The following is a 20,923-nucleotide window of genomic DNA, read 5'->3' as shown; positions in this document are numbered from 1 at the left end:
AAAAACTTTCATGACTTTGTGATGATTCAGCAGATAATTGAACATTTATGCAACATTAGATAATGTATCTTTCTAAAAACAAAAGGAATTATACTGTGAAAAAGAATAATCAGGGCCAAGTGAGACGTCGCCATCTTCAATGTACATTATATGTTCTATACATAGTAGATGTATAGTGCATTTTATAAGAATGAGTAATATATAAAAGAAAATATTTTCAACATTCATATTTAGTTTTATGTATCTATTTTTTTTTATTTGTGGGGCCAAGCTCAGCAGCGCTCAGTGATTAATTCTGGTTCTTCATGCAGGGATCAATCATGGCAGCGTTCAAGGCTCCATATAAGATTACAGCCATCAAACTTAGGTTGACCACATGCAAAATAAGTGTCCAACCTACTGTACTGTCTCTCCAGTCCCATTAATTTTAAATTCAAATGATGTAGGTGAGTTTCTCTCCAGTCAAATTTCAACACTGAGGAAAGTTAACTTTCTCAAAAGTAAAAGTTATTCATTGACTTCTCATGCTTAATTCTCATTAATAATGTTTTTTGAACATGATTTTACTATAAAAATCATACCTGCATAAAATGAGTAAATAATGTATCAAAAGGGTGGACATTTTTGAGTGGCTGCATCAAAATTATCTAAATATTACTGTTGATGAGACCTCTGCCTTTGTTACAAGATTTTGGAAACTAAACAAAGTAGATCCCTTTAATAATAAATTCTACAGAGTCCAAGGACATTAAATTGCTGTCCTGGGCCCAGAGAGATAGCACAGCGGTGTTTGCCTTGCAAGCAGCCGATCCAGGACCAAAGGTGGTTGGTTCGAATCCTGGTGTCCCATATGGTCCCCCGTGCCTGCCAGGAGCTATTTCTGAGCAGACAGCCAGGAGTAACCCCTGAGCACCGCCGGGTGGGCCCAAAAACAAACAAACAAACAAAATTGCTGTCCTATCTTCTATTATTTCTAAATGCATATCTAATAAATGTCCTAAATTCTCACAAATTATCCACATGAAGCAGTATTCCAGAAAGGTTAAAATAAGATGTTTACTATTTATAATAATTTATAGGCACAAAAAAGATGCTTATCATATCATAATTCCATGATTGAGGATTGTGCCTTATGACAGATTATAGGTAGTGCTAGACTCATACTGCATATGATTATAGATAAAATGATTGAACACTTCTAGCAGAGTTGGATACTTTTACTGCATTATCCTGAACTGGATATACAAGAATTAGCAAAGCTTGGAGGGTGCAAAACGATAGCACAGCAGGTAGGGCATTTTGCCTTGAATGCAGTCAACCTGTGGCTGGCCCAGTTTCAATCCCTGGCATCCCAGGTTTCCTTGAGCCTGCCAGAAGTGATTTCTGAGCACAGAGCCAGAAGTAACCCCTGAGAGCCACCAGGTGTGGTCCAAAATCAAAAAAAAAGGAAGAAAAAAACTAGCAAAGCTAGAGATGTGTAGCTAAAAATTTATAAAATGAAACTCAGTGTAATCCAGAAAAAGATGTTCAACAAAAATAATAGAAGACTCTAGAAACAGCCAAGATACCCTTCAACAGATGAATGGCTAAAGAAACTGTGGTACATATACACAATGGAATATTATGCAGCTGTCAGTAGAGATGAAGTCATAAAATTTTCCTATACATGGATGTACATGGGATCTATTATGCTGAGTGAAATAAGTCAGAGAGAGAGAGAGAAAAATGCAGAATGGTCTCACTCATCTATGGGTTTTAAGAAAAGTGAAAGACATTTTTACAATAATAATTTTCAGGCACAAAAGAGAAAAGAGCTAGAAGTTACAGCTCACCTCATGAAGCTCACCACAAACAGGGATGAGTTTAGTTAGAGAAATAACTACGTTTTGAACTATCCTAATAATGAGAATGTATGAGGGAAATAGAAAGCCTGTCTAGAGTACAGGCAGCGGTTGGGTGGGGAGGAGGGAGATTTGGGGCATTGGTGATGGGAATGTTACACTGGTGATGGGTGGTGTTCTTTACATGAATGAAACCCAAATACAATCATTTATGTAATAAAGTTGGTTAAATAAAAATAAAAAATGTAAATATTAAAAAAAACTGACACCAACATTACCAAACAAATACTCTACCCTGGGAATATTCTGAATAAATAAACCATTTTTTATATATTATTAATTTCAGATAGCTGCAATTATTATTTACTGATCTTGAATTTTATTGTAATGTTAAGGCTATGGTACTATGACAAATTGTTCCTAAAGTAAATAATTGTTCCTTAGGTATTTATTAACTGATACCATATATTTTTTGTTTTATATATTTAAATTCAAACAAAATTTTAATAATCATATAAAGACTAAAAAAATAGAATGAGTTCCTCCTTTTCTTTATCCAATCTGAATAAACTTAAACAGCAAAACCTTACCTTTAAACCACCTTCCTTTGTGCAAAAAATCACACATATACATATCTACACAAATACTGCTTTATTGATAATCCATCAAAATCAATGTACCACTTGCTCTTTCCATTATGTGAGACATAAGTGGATCTTCTCCTTCGTGAACACAAATACAACATTACACAATTTTGTTATCCCCCAAATATTTAAAATGAAGTAAATACATTACCTCTAATAAAAATTTTAGCATTAAAAAGCTGATAATATTTTAATTAAATAAATATAATTTAATTAAGGTCCCCGAGAATATATTTGTGAAATCCAAAGGTGGTATTTTTATGTGAAAGACAATTGTGGAGTGGAATATGGTTGCCATTAAAATTAAGAGCAGAAGTATAGCTGTATGAATAAGAAATTGTGACATTCTGAAATGTCAATTCCTTATGGAAAAGTCTAGGTGGACTTACATGTATTCATATTAATAGTACAGAAAGGGAATAATGAATCAAAAGGACTTCAAGTAGAAGAAATAAATTAGTATTAAATAAAAAATAATAAAATTTAATCATCACCGAACTTCATAAGATACAAACCTGCATGTCTGACTGAAAACCTAAAAACACTTCTACTTTTTTCCACTGTGCTCCTTGCTGTCCAGTTTGGGCCCACAATTTAGAAGTAATGTTGTCTTTCTTGCTGAGTACCTGCAAGAGTAAAGCAAGTAAAAAGCATTGAAATATACTCTTGATGTTTTATCAGGGTCACTCCTCTGGATGATCAGGGCCTCATGGCCATTCTCAGCAATGCAAGGATATGGCCCAGTGCTCAGGAGACGTGCAATGCTAGGGATCATGTTTAGGGCTTTATACATGCTTGGCATGTGTTTTGATATCTGACCCTTGCAATTGGTTCTTTACTGATATTCTCTCCTAAATTTTTTTGAGGTGACATTAGTTTCCAAGACTGTAAATGTCGATGTGATTTAGGAATATAATGTTACATACATGTTTGCTATCCAAGTGGCAATATGTCTCCATCACAGTCTATTGGACATTCTCACTCTTATTACTCCCTAGCTTTGTTAACTCTTGGTCAACTCAGTTTCATGGGAAAAGTCTAATGATGGGCTTTTATAGGATATTCACTGCCTATTCTCTTACTATTTTTCTTTGTATATCACCTATGAGATTATACAGCATTTATCCCCTTCTCTCTGAACTATTTCACTTAATATGATAACTTTTAGTTTCATACATGTTATAGTAAAATAGATGATTTTGTCTTTTGATTATATATAAAGCCTAATGGTATTTCACTCTGTATAGATACACTATATTTTTTCATTTTTATTATTTTTAATTGAATAAATTCTTCAATTAAATAACCATGAGATACACAGTTACAAAGTAGTTCATGATTGAGTTTCAGTCATACAATGTCCAAGACCATTTATTTACTAGTTCACAATTTCCTCCACAAATGCCCCCAGTTTCTCTTCCACCCTCCCCTCTGCTCTTCCCCCTGCCTGCCTCTATGAATACAAATTTTCTTCTCTCTCTCTTTCTCTCTTTCCTTTTAGACATTGCATTTCACAACTTCCTTATCCAGTCATCTACCACTGGGTTGTTTCCAGTTGTCTATTGAAAAAACTCTATGACTAACACAAATATGTACTTTTTTTTACATTAGTGTCCTAAGTGTTGTTTGGATAGATCCTTAGGAATGGAGTTGCTGGTCTTTGTATATCTTAAATAGACAAAAATTTTCTGGCAACTTTTTAAAAGTTTTATATCAATGCACATACTTAAGAGAAAGCTGACCTATTTTTCTTTAGATTGAACATTTTCCTGGGCAGCCCTGTGTCCCCAGGGCTTACAGATTTGTGTAATAAAGCTATGTGTGAACAACTGTCAGATGAGTCAAAGGTATCAAGGTATCATTTAATTAAGGCCTCTTAACTACAACACCACTTTAATATTTGAGAGCACTGACAATTAGAATAATTTATATTAAATATATTCCTGTAAATGAATGAAAAGCATAGAATCACTTTCTATAAGGCTTTCAAATATCCAGAGGTAACAAGATGAATGAAAAGCAGAAAATCACCTCCTAAAAGACTTCCAAATACCCAAAGTCAACAATGAACTGGTCTTTGGCAGGAAACTATCATAGAAAACGATGGAGGAGGACTAGGATAAGTGGGAGATACTGGCAGTGGTTGAGGAAAGTGGGAAGTGGACACTCTGGGGCAGGATTATGCTATACTTGAAACAAAACTGTTATCATTAGCAGGAATGTAAACCATGGTAACTAAAAGTAATGTTATTTTAGTAAAGGAAATAAAGATGTAAGCCACAGTGACAGCTTAAAAAAAAGAATTTATTCCTTATCTTTTTTTGTCCAACAGGACTGTGATGTTGTGGTAGTATCCCATTTAACTTAACTCAGACTATGCCAGTAGAAATTTCTGCCTGATAGCAATGAAAGCAACAAATTTTCATTCATACTATACCTTCTCCTACCCAGGTTCAAACCCCAGATTTATAAATGGTTCTCTAAGCTCCTCCAGGAGCAGTTCTAAGCACCATAGAGTGTGTGTGCCTCAACCCACACCTTCCAAACAGGTATTGTATTGTCAACCCAAATAAGAACATGCTTCTTTTTTTGGGGGGGCACACCCGTTTGATGCTCAGGAGTTACTCCTGGCTAAGCGCTCAGAAATTGCCCCTGGCTTGGGGGGGACCATATGGGACACCGGGGGATTGAACCGCTGTCCTTCCTTGGCTAACGCTTGCAAGGCAGACACCTTACCTCTAGCGCCACCTCACTGGCCCCGACATGCTTCTTTTTTTATGAGAAAATAAAAAGGTAATAATTGAAGAGAACAAGAAAGAACAGGGCAGTAATAAAGTTCTCTATCTTTTCTCTCTTCCTTTCCAAATTCTGGTTTATAAATTTTCATTGGTTGATTAAAAAAATGTTGTTCTAAAAAAAGTAAAATCATATAACAGGTAACTAATTTCAACCAGAAAAACATACTTGTTAAAAATTCTTATATATACTTCATGCCCATCCTTGTTTAGGTAAATTTCATTTATGCTGAGTGGAATGAGTCAAAGAGAGTTAGGTAGATATAGAATAGTCTCACTCATTTGTGGGATTTAAGAAAAACAGAAGTCAGTATGGCAATAATACCCAAAGACAATAGAGATGTGGGTCAGAAGGATTAGAGAATGCTATAAAGCTTTACCACAAAGAGTGGTGATCACAGTTAGAGAAATAACCACACTAACAACTGACACACTATTATTGACAATGATAGTGAGAGAGAGAAGTAGAATGCCTATGCTGAACACAGACAGGAATTGGGGAGGAGGAAGATGGGAACATTTGTGCAGGAAAATCACACAGATTATGGGTGGTATACATTCCTGACAAACCCAACTATGAACATTTTTGTAAACATGGTGCTTAAATAAAGAAATAACTTTTTAAAAATTCTCATATATGTCTGATGAAATGCCTGCAGTATGTTCCATTGTTTAAAAAGATTTTGGAAAGTCGATGTATATGAAATGATAAATTGTTATGGTAATACATTATTAAACATGCACACATAAATAATATAAATGTATAAAATTTTAAGCTGACTTTAGCAAAAAGCTTCACTTACAATATGGGACACAGCTCTTCTAAAATTGATCCATAAATTCAATATTTCAACTTTGAATATTAAGTGTTTTCGAAATAAGACACTATTGTCTAAGGCTTTGGGCAATACATATTTAATATGGTCTGAAGAATTCCATCAAAATAATAAAATTATAATAAATATCTTATATTAAAATATATAAATTTACTAGGAAAGAGATGATTAAAGAGTTGGTCTTTAGTATTTCTCTGGCTTTAATGAGGTAAGAGAAAGCAAATGATCCAACTCTAAAATTTTTACAATTATGCTGAATGTAGATTTCTTTGTTAAGGAATGAAATCATCTTAGAAAGAATCTTGAGCTATAACTGCATTTATCATGATATCCCTAATCTAATTCTGCTCAAGGTACAGTTTTGTACCAGGGGACTTACTTCTCAGACAGCTTTCTGGAAAATATCACATTAACAGCACAATTTTAGTTGACTTCTTGTGTGTGAATGAGTCTATACATGCTACAGACAAATTGTCCAGATTATAAAAGTCATGTCTTATATGAGGAGCTTGATAGATGGCTCTACATTATGATTCAAGAACCACTGTCTTGTTTATTTTGGTCCTTCTGAAAGAAACCAGGTCTCTAAGGAGAAAGTGAATTCTGGCCATGGAAAAGGATCAAACTAAGGTGAATATGAAATAACTCTTTGGAAAAGGAAGAAAATGCTAAAATCATTTTAAGAAGAAAACTGAAGAATGTAGCAACTTTGAAAGACATGAAATACAAAGACAAAAACACACAAATACCACCAAGAGGTATAAATTCATTTGTTCATGTTTCTTTCATATTGCTGACACTAAAGTCTATCAGAAAGATGTCAGGTATGTAACCATATTGCATGCAAATTTTAAGCTTAAAGAATAAGCAATAATTAAAAAATGAATATATATCTTATAACATTATACATAATGTGCATATTTAATACATAGGTTTTTATATATGCTTATATACATATATTGCTAAGCATTTAGATTTGGCTAAAACTTCTTTTTAATTAGGCTATTTGGAGTTAATAAAGCATTAGTAATTGTTCATTGTCCTTTAGTAACACATCACATTTTAATAACACTATGTTACACAGTGTGAATACTTGGAAAAAAAGTCAGGAAATGCAACTACCTAAGCCATACCTGAAGAGAACCAATGGTGGCACCGTTCATATGAGTCCAGAACACCAACGTACATTCTGGTCCAGTGCTTGAAATAATGGGAGTGAGGATGTCAGCCACATCACCAAACTTTCCATTTGAGCTATCTGCATACAAGTACCAGCCATCTGTAGTATTTCTGGGGAAAACAGGAAGTAATTATCATATATAAAAAGAAAACCAATCATAAAATATAACAAGATGTGCCCTAACTACAACTTACTACTATGTACTGTTTCTATAAATATGTACAGTATTTTAATTAGAACTAGAGATAAAATAAGTGGAACGCATAACATGGTTGCTAGCTTTGGGCTCATCAGCTATCATAAATAAAGGGTTTCTGTGTATCATGGTTGTTTTGTACCATTAATTGGTGCTAACAGAAGAATGTATTACCCTGCTAAATCTTAAACCATATAAGTGAATGTGTGTTTTGACAGGCAGTAGTGTTATATTACATTAACTGAAGTAAGTCCCAATGTCTAGACAATTGCACCATATTCCTTGTATTCTTGATACCTAGAAACTCAGGAAAATGAAGGACAAAGATTAGAGCATGTTAATTACAAATTCAGGTATGTATAAAACCAATAATAGTGAGGATAGTTTTTTAACATAATTTTTATTTTAATTGTAGTGGCTTACATATCATTCACAGTAATATTCCAGGTACATATTTACATTGAATCAGTGAATTCCCACTACTGAATTGTCCTCCCACAGCCGTTCCCATCCTGCCTCCCACATCCTCCACTCTTCCCCCCAGGGTCTGCTAGAATGTGTGGTCCCCTCTGTGTCTAGTTAATTACTTAGTGGGATTATAACTGTTTGGTCTTGGTGCCTCCATTATTGCCCTCTCTAGTTGGGAGGCGGGTCTAGAAAGATCAAGTTATGTGGATTTGAGGAAGAGAAAGGTAATATAATGGGGCAAAAATTGACTACGCCGACTATGAGCGGAGTTATTCTATTTTTCACATGTGCTTGACTTATTTAATTTGAAAATCTGTGTGCGCATGTGTGTGTGTGTGTGTGTGTTGTACTGACAAACATCAGTCCTGAAGACTACTTTTGTCTCTATACTCAAAAGTCACTCCTAAAAGTTCTCAGACCGTGAAGTGCAAGAGATTAAATCAGGCTCTCATTGCAAAGCTTCTACTTCACTCCTTTGAGTCATCCCCCTGGACCTGAAAATATTTTTCAGAAAACATCAGGCTTCTTTTTCATAAAATGATTTTAATATCTCTAAATGTCATCAATAAAATTTACTTTTAGAATAGTTTTAATTGCTTATTCCTTTCTAACTTTAATGCCACCAACCTAAATCATTGTTGCCTAAAATAATAAGCTGTGATATTGTTTTCTCTTCCATTCTCGATTCATTTAATGTATTTTTTCACACATCACTTAGCATAATCATTTTTAAAAGATGGAAATTGGATCATATCACATTTCCCAAATCCACTTCTTAAAGCCCACTAACTCCTTCCTAATGGACTTGAGCTATACTATAAATATTGAACATGACCTATAAGCTTCCAATTAATTCTCCGCTGCCTCCCAATGGGAGTAACAGTGGGGAAGAGATGAGTTACAGAGACTCTTGGGAGCCAAAACAATTTGATTCCCATATGCCCATGTATATGAGTTACAGGAATCATTCCTATAAGTTACAAGTGCTTCATAAATTGATGTGTGGTCTCAGTGAGATCTGTCACAACTTTAGTTGCTTTCTCCCAGAAATAAAACAGATTGTAAGTCTCATGTGGAAATCCAAAGATCTAAGAATAGTCCAATATATTGTGAAGGAGAACACAGGTAAAGAGTTTACCAGAATCATTTATAAAGTGGAGTTACTGAGACAAAGTGGCACTGGAATAAAAAGACAAATGTGCTAGAGAAATGGGTAGAATAATTCTGAAATAGACTCATATATTTTGATAACTGATTTAAGAAAAAAAATTGACTTTTGAGAAAAGAATAAAGACAATGTTTTTAGGAACGAGCTGAATAAATTTCAAGATTTTTCAATCCCCACGTTTAAATAAAAATAAATAACTTGGAACTCTATTCACCAGAATTCAAAAATAACTAATCACATCACATGGAGCCTTCACAGTTCAACATAGGCCCAATAAGTTTGGAACTGTTGAATGGCTTTTGGAAGACCCCCGCAAAAGAAAATTGTACGAATAAGTAGCATAAACAATTGAGTTTAAAATTAGTTCAATGCATGTAGAAATAAAAATATAAAAGAAGTGACAGAAGGATGGATTCCAATTGAATTACACGTAAGAAGCTGATGCTGATTCTATGTGACAAGATAGGGGGACACAGCAGAAAAGACAAGATAAAGTTACAGACCTGGTGACAGGGAAGAGTTTAGTGATGAAGGGCCACAACTTTGGCAATGGTAAAAGCATATAGTTAATAGTTCTTCAACCGCCAGTCCCCATATTATTGTACCATCAGGTACGTGAAAAAATTATTGCTTAATTTCTCACCTATAACATAATTTGAGAAAACTCAGTCAGAAATATGAATCTAAAGTAAACTACTGAAACTATTTTTTGTGATGAACTATGCCTAAAATCTCCCCTCATCACCAAGGAGAGGGGAAAAAGTCAAGAGATGCATTTGGAAATGCAAATGACAAAAGTGCATTTGTGTTTTCTCAGTGCACATTGAGAACATTCCCAAGGTGAAAGTATATCATCCAGGCAAGGATTTAGATGCAGTAACCAGAGACATTTGATGTATGTATGATTCTTAATGGGAAAATGAAGGATACACCAACATGGGATTAAGTGTGGGCTGAGATATTCCAAGCATGTGCCTGTAAGAAAATCAACTCCTCTCCGGAAATGAATAAAGCACTCAAGACCACTGCCTACAGTGCTCTGACCCATAAAATGTCACTGTATTTCTGCTATTCTTCAGGCTGGCTTTTCTTACCCAGAAGGAAGATATGTCTTATAGAAATATAGCTTTTCCAATAAAACATATAAACTACACAGCAGTAAAGGTTTGAAGAGTGCATATGGTCTCGTTTTTAAGTCTTTGAAGCTAGAATATGGGTTCCTAGACACATGATTCCTTCTTGAACCTATATAAAATCACCTGGATATTTATTATTAACTCAAAACTGAATAATACATGTATCAAAGAACAGTTTTAGTATGGAACTAAATGTTCAACATTATAATCATGGAAAAATCCAAAAGAAAAAAAACACCAAGAAATAAAGCAAGTATAGACATTGCCTATGAAGACTATGAAGAAACCCAGACCTTTGAAGCTTGGCATAAAATATTATGGGTGGATGTGAGAAATTTTGGGAAAAGTTTTATCAAATACTCATCATCATCTTTACTACTACCAACCAGAGCAGAGTGGAAAGATAAATGAAACTTAAAAATAAGTGAGTTCTTATTTCATAATAAACACATAGGTTCCATCACAAATATATTAAAGACCTGAATCCATACATCCTGAGGAAGACTTAGACAGAATTCTTCATGATATCCACATTAGATGAGACTTCCATAAGACAACCAGACTGGCAAATATAGAACCAGAAATCAATTGAACTACACCATACTAAAAAATTTCTTTGTTAAGATACAATTGCTAAAAATCAAAAAGTGCCCTACTGAGTGGGAGAAAACTAAATGGACATCATATAACTGAAAAGGAATAATATCCAAGATCCATAATGCAGTCACCAAGCTCATAAAAATAAAAACCCACCAATTTCATTAAGGAATAGAAAGAAGAGCTGACGATATGTTTCATGAAGATGCCATATAGTTGGTTAACAGACAGATGAATTATTGTTCATTGTCACTGACTAGGGAGAATGCTCATCAAAATCACAAGAAAATTGCACCTCACACCAGTTATCATTTTTTATACCATCAAGTCCATAAATAATAAATGCAGATGAAGATATAGTGAGAAGGAAATCCTTTTTCATTCTTGATGGTATTGTTACTGGGTCAGCCTTGGTGGAAGATAGCATGAAGATTTATCACAAATTTAAAACTAAAACTTATGACTTCATTTGAGCTAGAGATCCCATTCCTATGCATATAACCAGTGCATAAATATATATACACAACTATGTTCACTTAGGCACTTTTTATACTAATCAAGATCAGGATGTATTTAAGTACCTAGGAACAGAGGGATAGCCAAAACAATTGAATACCATATGTATAACATGGCTTCTTTATGCTTCAATGCCTATTGAGCACTTAAACTATTTCAGATCTTGGCAACCTTATGTAGTGCTGCAATAAACTTAACAATGTGTTTTTTTAAAAATAATTTTTTTAAATATTCTTTGGAAAGACCCCTGGGGTAAAATTTCTGAGATATGTAGATCTATTTTGAATAGTTTTAAAAACTTCCATGCTACTTTTTCAAAAAGACTGGACCAATTTACACTCCCACCAACAGAGTAAGAAAGATCCCTTTCCTCATATCTGGCAGCCCTTGTTTCTTTCTTCGTAAGGTAAGGACTTTCCACTATCATACGATAGTATCACATGTTTATGAGCAAGTGGAACCATCTGTATATATTATTTGAAAAATTATCTATTCAGATAATCTCTAAAATGTTTTACATTTAATTACTTGGAAAACACAGACTTTAAATATCAAACATAATGTTTATATGTACAAATATGTCTAATTCCCCTTCTAATTTACCCACTGAATCATATCAGAATCACCACTTGTATAAGTCCTATAATTTTTCTTGGTTATTTTTTGGGGGAGGGACACACCTGGTCACACCCAGGGGTTATTCCTGGTTATGCGCTCAGAAATCGCTCCTGGCTTGAGGGACCCTATTGGATGCCAGGGATCGAACGGAGATCCGTCACATCAAAATAACTTTCCAGATATTAAAAGTGATATTACTTTCATATTTAAAACTTCTACATTTCACCATTAAGGGGATTGAAGGAAGGGGAGCCATGCTGTAATGAACAAGAGATTAAATTAATATAGAATATAATTAAGTCAGAGCTGAGACGTCTAAAACTACTGTGTTATACACAGATAATTGACCTAGGCTTTAAGTTTTAATTGAAAACAGATAATGGACTCTAGGTCTTAACCTGCTCACAATCACTTACATGCAAGAGTTTAGTCTGGGCCATTTCTTCCTGTGCTTTGCCACCAGAGTTCAAGATCAGTGTTTTAATGCCTTGTATACTTTGTAAATGGTGACAGTGAATTATCATTCTCTGACCTTTAAAGCATTCTAGAATTTTTGTTCATTAGCAATTGCCATTATTGTTTATTTAGAGGTTCACTTATCTGTGTAGAATGGCCAATCACAATTCTGATTATATAAAAGATGTAGTTTTTATCACCACCCTGTTTTGCTCTGCAGCAATATTTGCTAATAATGATAAATATGTAAAGTTAAATCAGAATCCATTCTAAGGAAATGTTGATAACAAAATAAAATGGCACCAACTCTATTATGTGAGCACTGTTAAAATAAAAATAATTGATTTAAACATTAGCTATGAATGGGTCTAATCTAGGAAAATTAGAAACAAATTTCCATTTCAAAAAAGCTAGTCAAAATTTTATACTAGGCTTTGAAATATATTTATATACTGATGGGAAGCGCTGGACTTTCATATCTTGTGTTTATTTTTTAATTTTGTTGATAGAAATAAAATTAATGAATTTAGGCTAAAAATATAAATGTAACATAAATAAACCTTATTTGAGTGCTCTATAGATTAAACCTCAGCCTTCCACATATAAAATATGTGTTCATCCACTGGGTTATGTCCTTGGTCTAAATTTTAGAAACGTAATTTCAAATCACATTTTCTAATTAACTCATCAAAAGCATTTCTAGAACACTATTCTGAGTTCATGACATCCTAGAAAATAGTATGACTGTGTTTGGTTTTTATAAAAAAAATAATGCATTTACTTCTAAAGAGACTACGAAGTAATCTGGCACAAAATTTCTTATCTCCACTTGAAAGAGAATATGAGAAAATTTCATTTTAAACTTACTGATTTCCCCAAAGAAATTATAGCTCAAGATCTTTCCATGTCTTTCTTCCATCTGACAAGAAAATTTATACTTCTCAAATAAAGTAAATCCAAAGCTAATAAAAGTAATATATCTCTGCATGTGCATTAAGAAAATAATATATAAGGAGATGATTCATAATAGAATTACAATTTTATCTAGAGCATCTTAGAAAATATAAATAAGTTACCTCCCATATTCTCTTATAGTCACCAATATCTTTAGGGTCTTCCTTTATGTTCCTTTTATCTTTTAAGCATTCTTCTTTGTAGGTCCAAATACTAAATATTTTAAGTTGGTTGTCTTATCATTTCATCATTCATTGTGCCTTCCTTTTCAGAGGGTATGAGAGAGGACTGTGCTCAATGTCATTTGACTGAAACAGTCAAACTATTCAGCACCTTTTCCCTAGTGATGTTTACAATAGCATGAAGGACTTAAATAAGTCAATTAATATTGATGGTGTTATGGGAATAGGGAAGAAATAATTGGATTTGAATGGAAAGTATAAAAGAAAGTTTCCAGAAAAGTTGCCTTAAACTAAATTTAGAAGGATGCTTTGGAGATTGTTGATTGAACACACTGTTGTTTGAAATTGAATCACATTTGGAGGATGATTGCTGCCTGGATAAAATTGTGGGCTACTAAAGTGACCAAAATAGGAAACCTGGGAAAAATATAAAATTACTTTAATGATGGATATGCTACTTGACTACTTTGTAAACCTTAAGCTTACATAATGTTATATATAAATCATATCCCAACCTTAGGCAAGATATTTAAGAAAAAATAAGATATCTACTTGGATGGTTATGTGTATTCAATTAAATATTTGTTTAAAAATTGGAGCCACAGGGTGTGGTTCTTGTCTTGCATCTAAGCAAGCCGGGTGAGATCCTTTATGTCCCATCCCTTCCTTTATGTCCCATATGGTCCCTTGATCCTTTCATGAGTTACTTCCTGAGTGTAGAGCCAGAGGATACCCATGAATACTGCTGAGTGTGGCAAAATACCTCAAAATAATAAAAATTAGTTACCTTCATTTAGAAATTAAATTTCTTTTTATAGACACTTAGAGCCACAAATAAAAGTAGAGTCTTTTTTTTTAAATCCTGTTTTACAAAATCTCTTATATGAGACAAAAGTTGATTGTGATCTTTCCATGAACCCAGATGAACATGGCAGTATATTCAATAATTTAAAAAAATTCAATAATTCAATAAACACCAAAATAAAATAAAAAAGTATTCAATTTAATTGTGGCTCATAAAAGATTGGAAATTATTTTCTCAAAATATCTGATAAATAGAAGGAATAATTTAATTTTAAATTGCTATATTTTACACAACATCAACAAGAAGAAATATATAAATCACATGATCATATCAATAGATGCAGAGAAAGCATTTGATAAGGTCCAACGCCCATTCTTGATCAAAACTCTCAGCAAGATGGGAATGGAAGGAAGCTTTCTCAATCTAGTTGAAGAAGAAAGAAAGAAGAAAGAAAGAAAGAAAGAAAGAAAGAAAGAAAGAAAGAAAGAAAGAAAGAAAGAAAGAAAGAAAAGAAAGAAAGAAAGAAAGAAAGAAAGAAAGAAAGAAAGAAAGAAAGAAAGAAAGAAAGAAAGAAAGAAAGAAAGAAAGAAAGAAAGAAAGAAAGAAAGAAAGAAAGAAAGAAAGAAAGAAAGAAAGAAAGAAAGAAAGAAAGAAAGAAGTCTAATGTCTGCCAGAGAGGCAGGCAGTGGGGGAAGCAAAGCAGGATATTGGTGGCAGGAAATGTACTTTGATAAATAATAACTCAATCATGAACACCATTATAACTGTATCTCATGGTGATTCTTAATAAATTTTAAATAAAGAGTCCAATCTAGTGGGCACACACTCAAAAATTTGATAAATATAAAAAGTTATTATAAAACCCTTTGTTTCTTTATAAAAATTAATGGCAAATAAGTTAGTGGTGCTTGTGTTTTTAGGAAATATACTCAAAACAAACATTTTTGAGATTTCAATTTATATTCTTTAGGTGCTTTATAAAAACACACAGCTTCCTCCAAAATCTGAGAATTGAGCTCCCATTCGACCCAGCTATTCCACTCCTAGAGATATACCCTAAGAACACAAGAATACAATACAAAAACCCATTCCTCACACCTATATTTATTGCAGCACTATTCACAATAGCCAGGCTCTGGAAACAACCAAGATGCCCTTCAACAGATGAATGGCTAAAGAAACTGTGGTACATATACACAATGGAATATTATGCAGCCGTCAGGAGAAATGAAGTCATAAAATTTTCCTATACATGGATGCACATGGAATCTATCATGCTGTGTGAAATAAGTCAGAGGGAACGAGAGAGACGCAGAATAGCCGCACTCATCTATGGGTTTTAAAAAAAATAAAAGTCATTTTTGCAACAATCCTCAGAGACAATGAGAGGAGGGCTGGAACATCCAGCTCACTTCATGAAGCTCACCACAAAGAGTGGTGAGTGCAGTTATAGAAATAACTACACAGAGAACTACCATCATCATGCGAATGAATGAGGGAACTGGAAAGCCTGTCTGGAGTACAGGTGGGGGGTGGGATGGGGAGGAGGGAAATTTGGTACATTGGTGGTGGGAATGTTGCACTGGTGAAGGGGGTGTTCTTTACATGACTGAAACCTAATCACAATCATATATGTAATCAAGATGTTTAAATAAAGGGAAAAAAGAAAAGAAAAACAAAACAAACAAACAAAAAACAACACACAGCTTGAATCCCCCACATTCACCTTATTATTTAACTCACTGAAATAAGGCCAGGGTATCAGTACCTTTCAGCACCATTTCCAGGTGGTTCTAATATGTTTCCAGTTTTAAGCACCATCCCTTGACTAAGCAAACAGTCCTGGAAGAATGGTACCCAAAGCACCAGAAAAAGCATCACCGGAGAGCTTGTTAAAACCATAAAGTTTAGGCTCACAACAAACCTATTTAATCAGACCTGCAGTGAACTCAGAATTTGTGATTTTTAACAAGCTCTCAGGTGATTCTGATGCGTGACTGAGAACCCACTGACTCGACTAAAGTCATCCCAGAAAAGCAGAATGATATCATCTTAATCGGGTGTTTGATCAACAAAACTGGGTTTAGAAGCTGAAAAAGAAAGGCATTCTACCATGGATTTGGGTGTTAGATATATTTTGGTTATCATTTTTTCTCCCACTTGTCTTTATTAACAATTCACCCATAGTCTCTTCTTTGCTGGCCAGTCTCCTTAAGAATATTCTTTGTCTTCCCATTTCGGTGATATAGAACATAAATGAAGTCCTAAATCTTCAAATGCTTGGCTCATAAGCAAGAACAATTCACAAAGCCCAAGGTGTAGGACAGCAGTTAAGAGCAAAAGTTTTAGCATCTGTGACAAGAGCTGAGCTCTCTCCAAAGAATACATACAGTCCCCAGGCATAGAAAATAATGCTCAACAACAACTGGATATGAGAGAAATGCAGATCAAAACACAAAAATCTACCAATTCACACCAATGAGAATGACCGATAACAAAAAGATGAGGAATATCAAGATGAGGAATCACCAATGCTGACGGATTAAGAGGAAAAGGAATGCTGTTGTATTGGAATGTAGTGTTGATTGAAACGTAGTCTTGTCTGTTATCTAAGAAAAAACAGTGTGGAAAGTTTTGTAATGTTGGAACATTATATGTATAAAACCCAATCATCAGTATTGGAAATCACAGTGCCTAAAAACAAAATAGAGTAACAATATGATTCAACAATTTTGCTCTTAGCTATCTATCTCCAAAACATAAACACACAGAAAAACACAAGACAAACAAACAAACCCGAAAAAGCCAAGACCATACCTATGCTAACTGAAATGCTATTTCTAATATCTAAATTTTGGGACTTAAGCAGGAAAGCAAGGAGGGAGCAGAAAATACCTAATAAAACAAACCTTTCAACTAAAAGAAACAATCAGAGCTCACCGAAGGAAAGGTTACAGATGGATTCTAAAGACAATGGTGAAGAGATGTAGGCACTTTGGGGGATAGGAATAATGTAGTAATACTGTACCCTCAAATGTATACTCTTAAATTCTTGTAAATCATTATTATTTTAATAATTTTGTAAAATTTCAGTTCATCAGTTCTTTATATCTTGGTTGGTTCACAGGAGAAATGGGAATGATATCAAGCCCAGATTCACTGGAAAACTTACTATGATTACAAATAAAAGGCACTCACATACCTATTATAAAGTTATAACCTTTCTCTATTATCACCTCAATTTCCTAGACACATTATTTTATCTGAGAAATTTCATGGCTCATTTATTAGACCCCGAACTCAGTTTTGTAGAATCAATGGACATAAAGCAGGAAATATATAGACCTAAAAAATAGACATTTCTAATGTGCTTGCTATTTTCCATCTTTTTCACTAACATAAATAATTCACTTTCCTTTTGAAGGGTCTGATATAACCAAATTAAGAGTAGGTTCGAGCAATAGACTGGATGTATTTTTTTTTATTCCCTTTTAGACTTATTTTTATAAATAAGTGATCAAAAGTCTCCAGAGAAAAACTTTGGGATGGGGGAACACCCAGTGATGCTCCGGGGTTACTCCTGGCTCTGCACTCAGAAATCGCTCCTGGCATGGAGGACCATATGGGACACCGGGGTGTCAAACCACGGTCTGTCTTAGGTCACCTGCGTGCAAGACAAACACCCTACCACTGCACCACTGCTCTAGCCCTATCCAGAGAAAAACTATTTAAGGAAGAAATTACTGAAGGTCCTTTCATTTCCAACATATTTAAATTACTAATACAAGCAACTTTATGTTGATATTTATGTACATTATGTCTGATATTATGTAAAAACATGCAATATATTTTATAGACCATTTGAAAATATTATGAAACCAATCTATATAGAGGGAAATATGGTTACTTGTACATGAAAAGAGAGTAATTATTGGTTCTTTATCTGGTCACATCATAATTTTCCATAATTTGTTATTTGGTCATTAAAACAGATAAAAATATCTACACAATTGAATATTATACAACTGCTGGAAAAATGAAGTATGAAATTTGTTTATTCTTGTATAGATATGGATATTATTATGCTTAGTTCAATGAATCAAACAAAAGAGAGAGACAGAATAATTTTTCTCATTGGAGGATATAAAAAATAAAGATAGTATAGTAATAATATTCAGAAACAATAGAGTTGAGGGTCAGGAGGACCAGTCCATGTAGAAAGTCTGCTACAAATAGTGGAACAGTGCAGTTAGGGTAGAGACAATAGTAGTTGGAACTGATCACTGGACAAAATAGGGGTGCAAAAGTGGATAATATGACATGCATGATACATACCCCTTCGTTAACAATATTTCAAACCACCATGTCAGAAAGGTGAAAAAAGGTAGAGAGAGAGAGTAAAAAGGAGAGAGGAAAAATGTCTTCCAAGAGGCAGACAGAGGGGGGGGGGGATGGAAGAGAAACTGAGGACATTGGTGGGCAAGAAATATACACTGGTGAAGGATGGTGCACATTGTATGAAACTCAACCCTGAACAATTTTGTAACCATAGCGCTTAAAGTAACTACAAAATATATAAACGAATATGCTTTCCTTTTTTTTTCTTTGTCTTCTTGTGTTTTTGTTTTTTGGGTCAGACCACATCTACACTTAGGGCTTACTCCTGGCAGGGCTCAAAGGACTATAAAGGGTGCCAGGAATTTGACCCAGATTTTCTGATTGCAAACATCCTACCTATTTTTTCCTTCAATTTGTCCCCAAACAAATTGTTCTTCAATAAAATATATTTTAGTATTGCCCCACTAAATATCTGAGGCATGAGATAAAGAAAGCATAATATGCCTTGTATTTTGGACACAGTTGTAAAAGAAAGACTTTGTAAGATCAATGTAAATAGCTCACAGGAGAAAAGGTCTGTGCTATCTAGAATTACTAAATGAAAACAATCGTTGCTGCTATTTTCAGTTTCATTTGAATATCATACAAACTCAGGAATAATTTATATCCTAATCTCGGATATTTTGTATGGCTGCTGAAAATAAACTTAATTTATTATGTGAGACAAAAGCATAAGTTTAAACAAAACTTCCACATGCAAATAAAATGCTCTGTTCTCACTTCTTTCTATACCTTCTAACTAAATGCATAACAAATGTAGCGGATAATAAACCTTTCTCTGCTCTACTAACATTCTGTATATTTTTATGCTAGCCCTCATGTAGACATTATTTACTTTTCTTTAATTTCTTTGGTATACTAAAATATAAAAGAAAATTTAAGTTCAACTTCATAAATTTATTTTAAATGAACCTAAATGCAAAATCTCACTATTGTGGTAATCCAAGGTAACTAAAAATATTAGGCTAAAATTATGTCTATCATAAAGTTCCAGTTTCAAATTTTTAAGTAAATACCTTAAGCAGGTAGAGACTAAAATGGCACCATTAGAGTAAAGTCACATAAAACTGGGCAGATTATGGTAAACGATGCATTAGCTAACTAGGAGACAATTTTGCGAAGTAAAATTGCATTTCAAAGTACTTTTTTTTATTCCTAGGATTTAGGAAAGGACTGAAAGCATGAATACATCTAAACCAGAGTTTTCTAATGAGAAAGTATAGCAAGAAATACTATTAGAGGTACCACAGAAACCTCAGTTGATGGAATTAATGCTAAACATCTGGAAAGTGAGGATAGACATAAAGCATTATTCAAATAATTTGTACCTAAAGTAAGGATAGAAGTTTTCTATCTAAACTACTAGTCTCCTCCACTTCAAACTGACTATAAAGGACAAATGATAGCATCTTCTTTGGGCGTGTGTGTGTGTGTGTGTGTGTGTGTGCAATGTTTGTGTTATGGGCCACACCACACCCACTATCAAGTCACTGTACAGAAGAACATTCCTGGACATTCCTCAGGCCCTTTGGTATCCTAATTTTGTGGTCTATCTAGGGGTTTTATTACATTGGATGCTGGTTACTTCCTTGCTATGTCCAAATACTCTACATATAAGTGAGATCATCCAATATTTGCCTTTACCCTTTTGAATTACTTAACCAGTGTCTTACTTATTTTCCAGTTCTATTCGTGTTGGAATAAAAGCTAATATCTCCTCTTTGCTGACAACTGAGCTGTGCTTCCCTATGATAATCTACAACTCCTCCTTTGTTCACTTATCTGCCACTGAGAATTTGATTATTTGCAGGTCTTGGTTATTGTACATAAGGTCACACTGTAAAAAGGTTTGTATAGCAGGTGTTCAAAATAACATGTCCTAATCTCTTCATCACAGCAAAACAGAATCCACTACAGACAGTGTACATTCAATATTTTCTGAAATTTTATTTAAGGTTCTCAAGAGGTTTAATTTATATACAAATGTTCTTTGCCCCTAAACGTTAATATAATGTCATTATTTAAGGGAATCTATAGTGTTAATGCTCAACATATTCTGCCACCAGTGTTTTTTACCTACTTTTTCACTGTCATCTAGGAGATAATGTTAAGCTGAGACACAAAAGTGACTGT

The 20,923-nt window shown here is 33.9% G+C and overlaps 1 protein-coding gene across 1 annotated transcript in view; it reads right to left on the bottom strand.

The window, feature by feature from the left end:
- MALRD1 (MAM and LDL receptor class A domain containing 1) overlaps positions 1-20,923 on the bottom strand; it is a 516,995-nt gene that overhangs the window by 304,787 nt on the left and 191,285 nt on the right. The window contains exons 23-24 of the mRNA XM_049777533.1: positions 7,250-7,406; positions 3,001-3,111 (exon numbers count right to left, since the gene is read on the bottom strand). Of these exons, the coding sequence (XP_049633490.1) occupies positions 3,001-3,111; positions 7,250-7,406 (268 nt within the window). The remainder of the gene's footprint in view (positions 1-3,000; positions 3,112-7,249; positions 7,407-20,923) is intronic.

The sequence above is a fragment of the Suncus etruscus genome, chromosome 7 (genome assembly GCF_024139225.1).
Source record: "Suncus etruscus isolate mSunEtr1 chromosome 7, mSunEtr1.pri.cur, whole genome shotgun sequence".
NCBI classification, from domain to species: domain Eukaryota; kingdom Metazoa; phylum Chordata; class Mammalia; order Eulipotyphla; family Soricidae; genus Suncus; species Suncus etruscus.
This window is presented reverse-complemented; position numbering and strand designations above follow the sequence as displayed.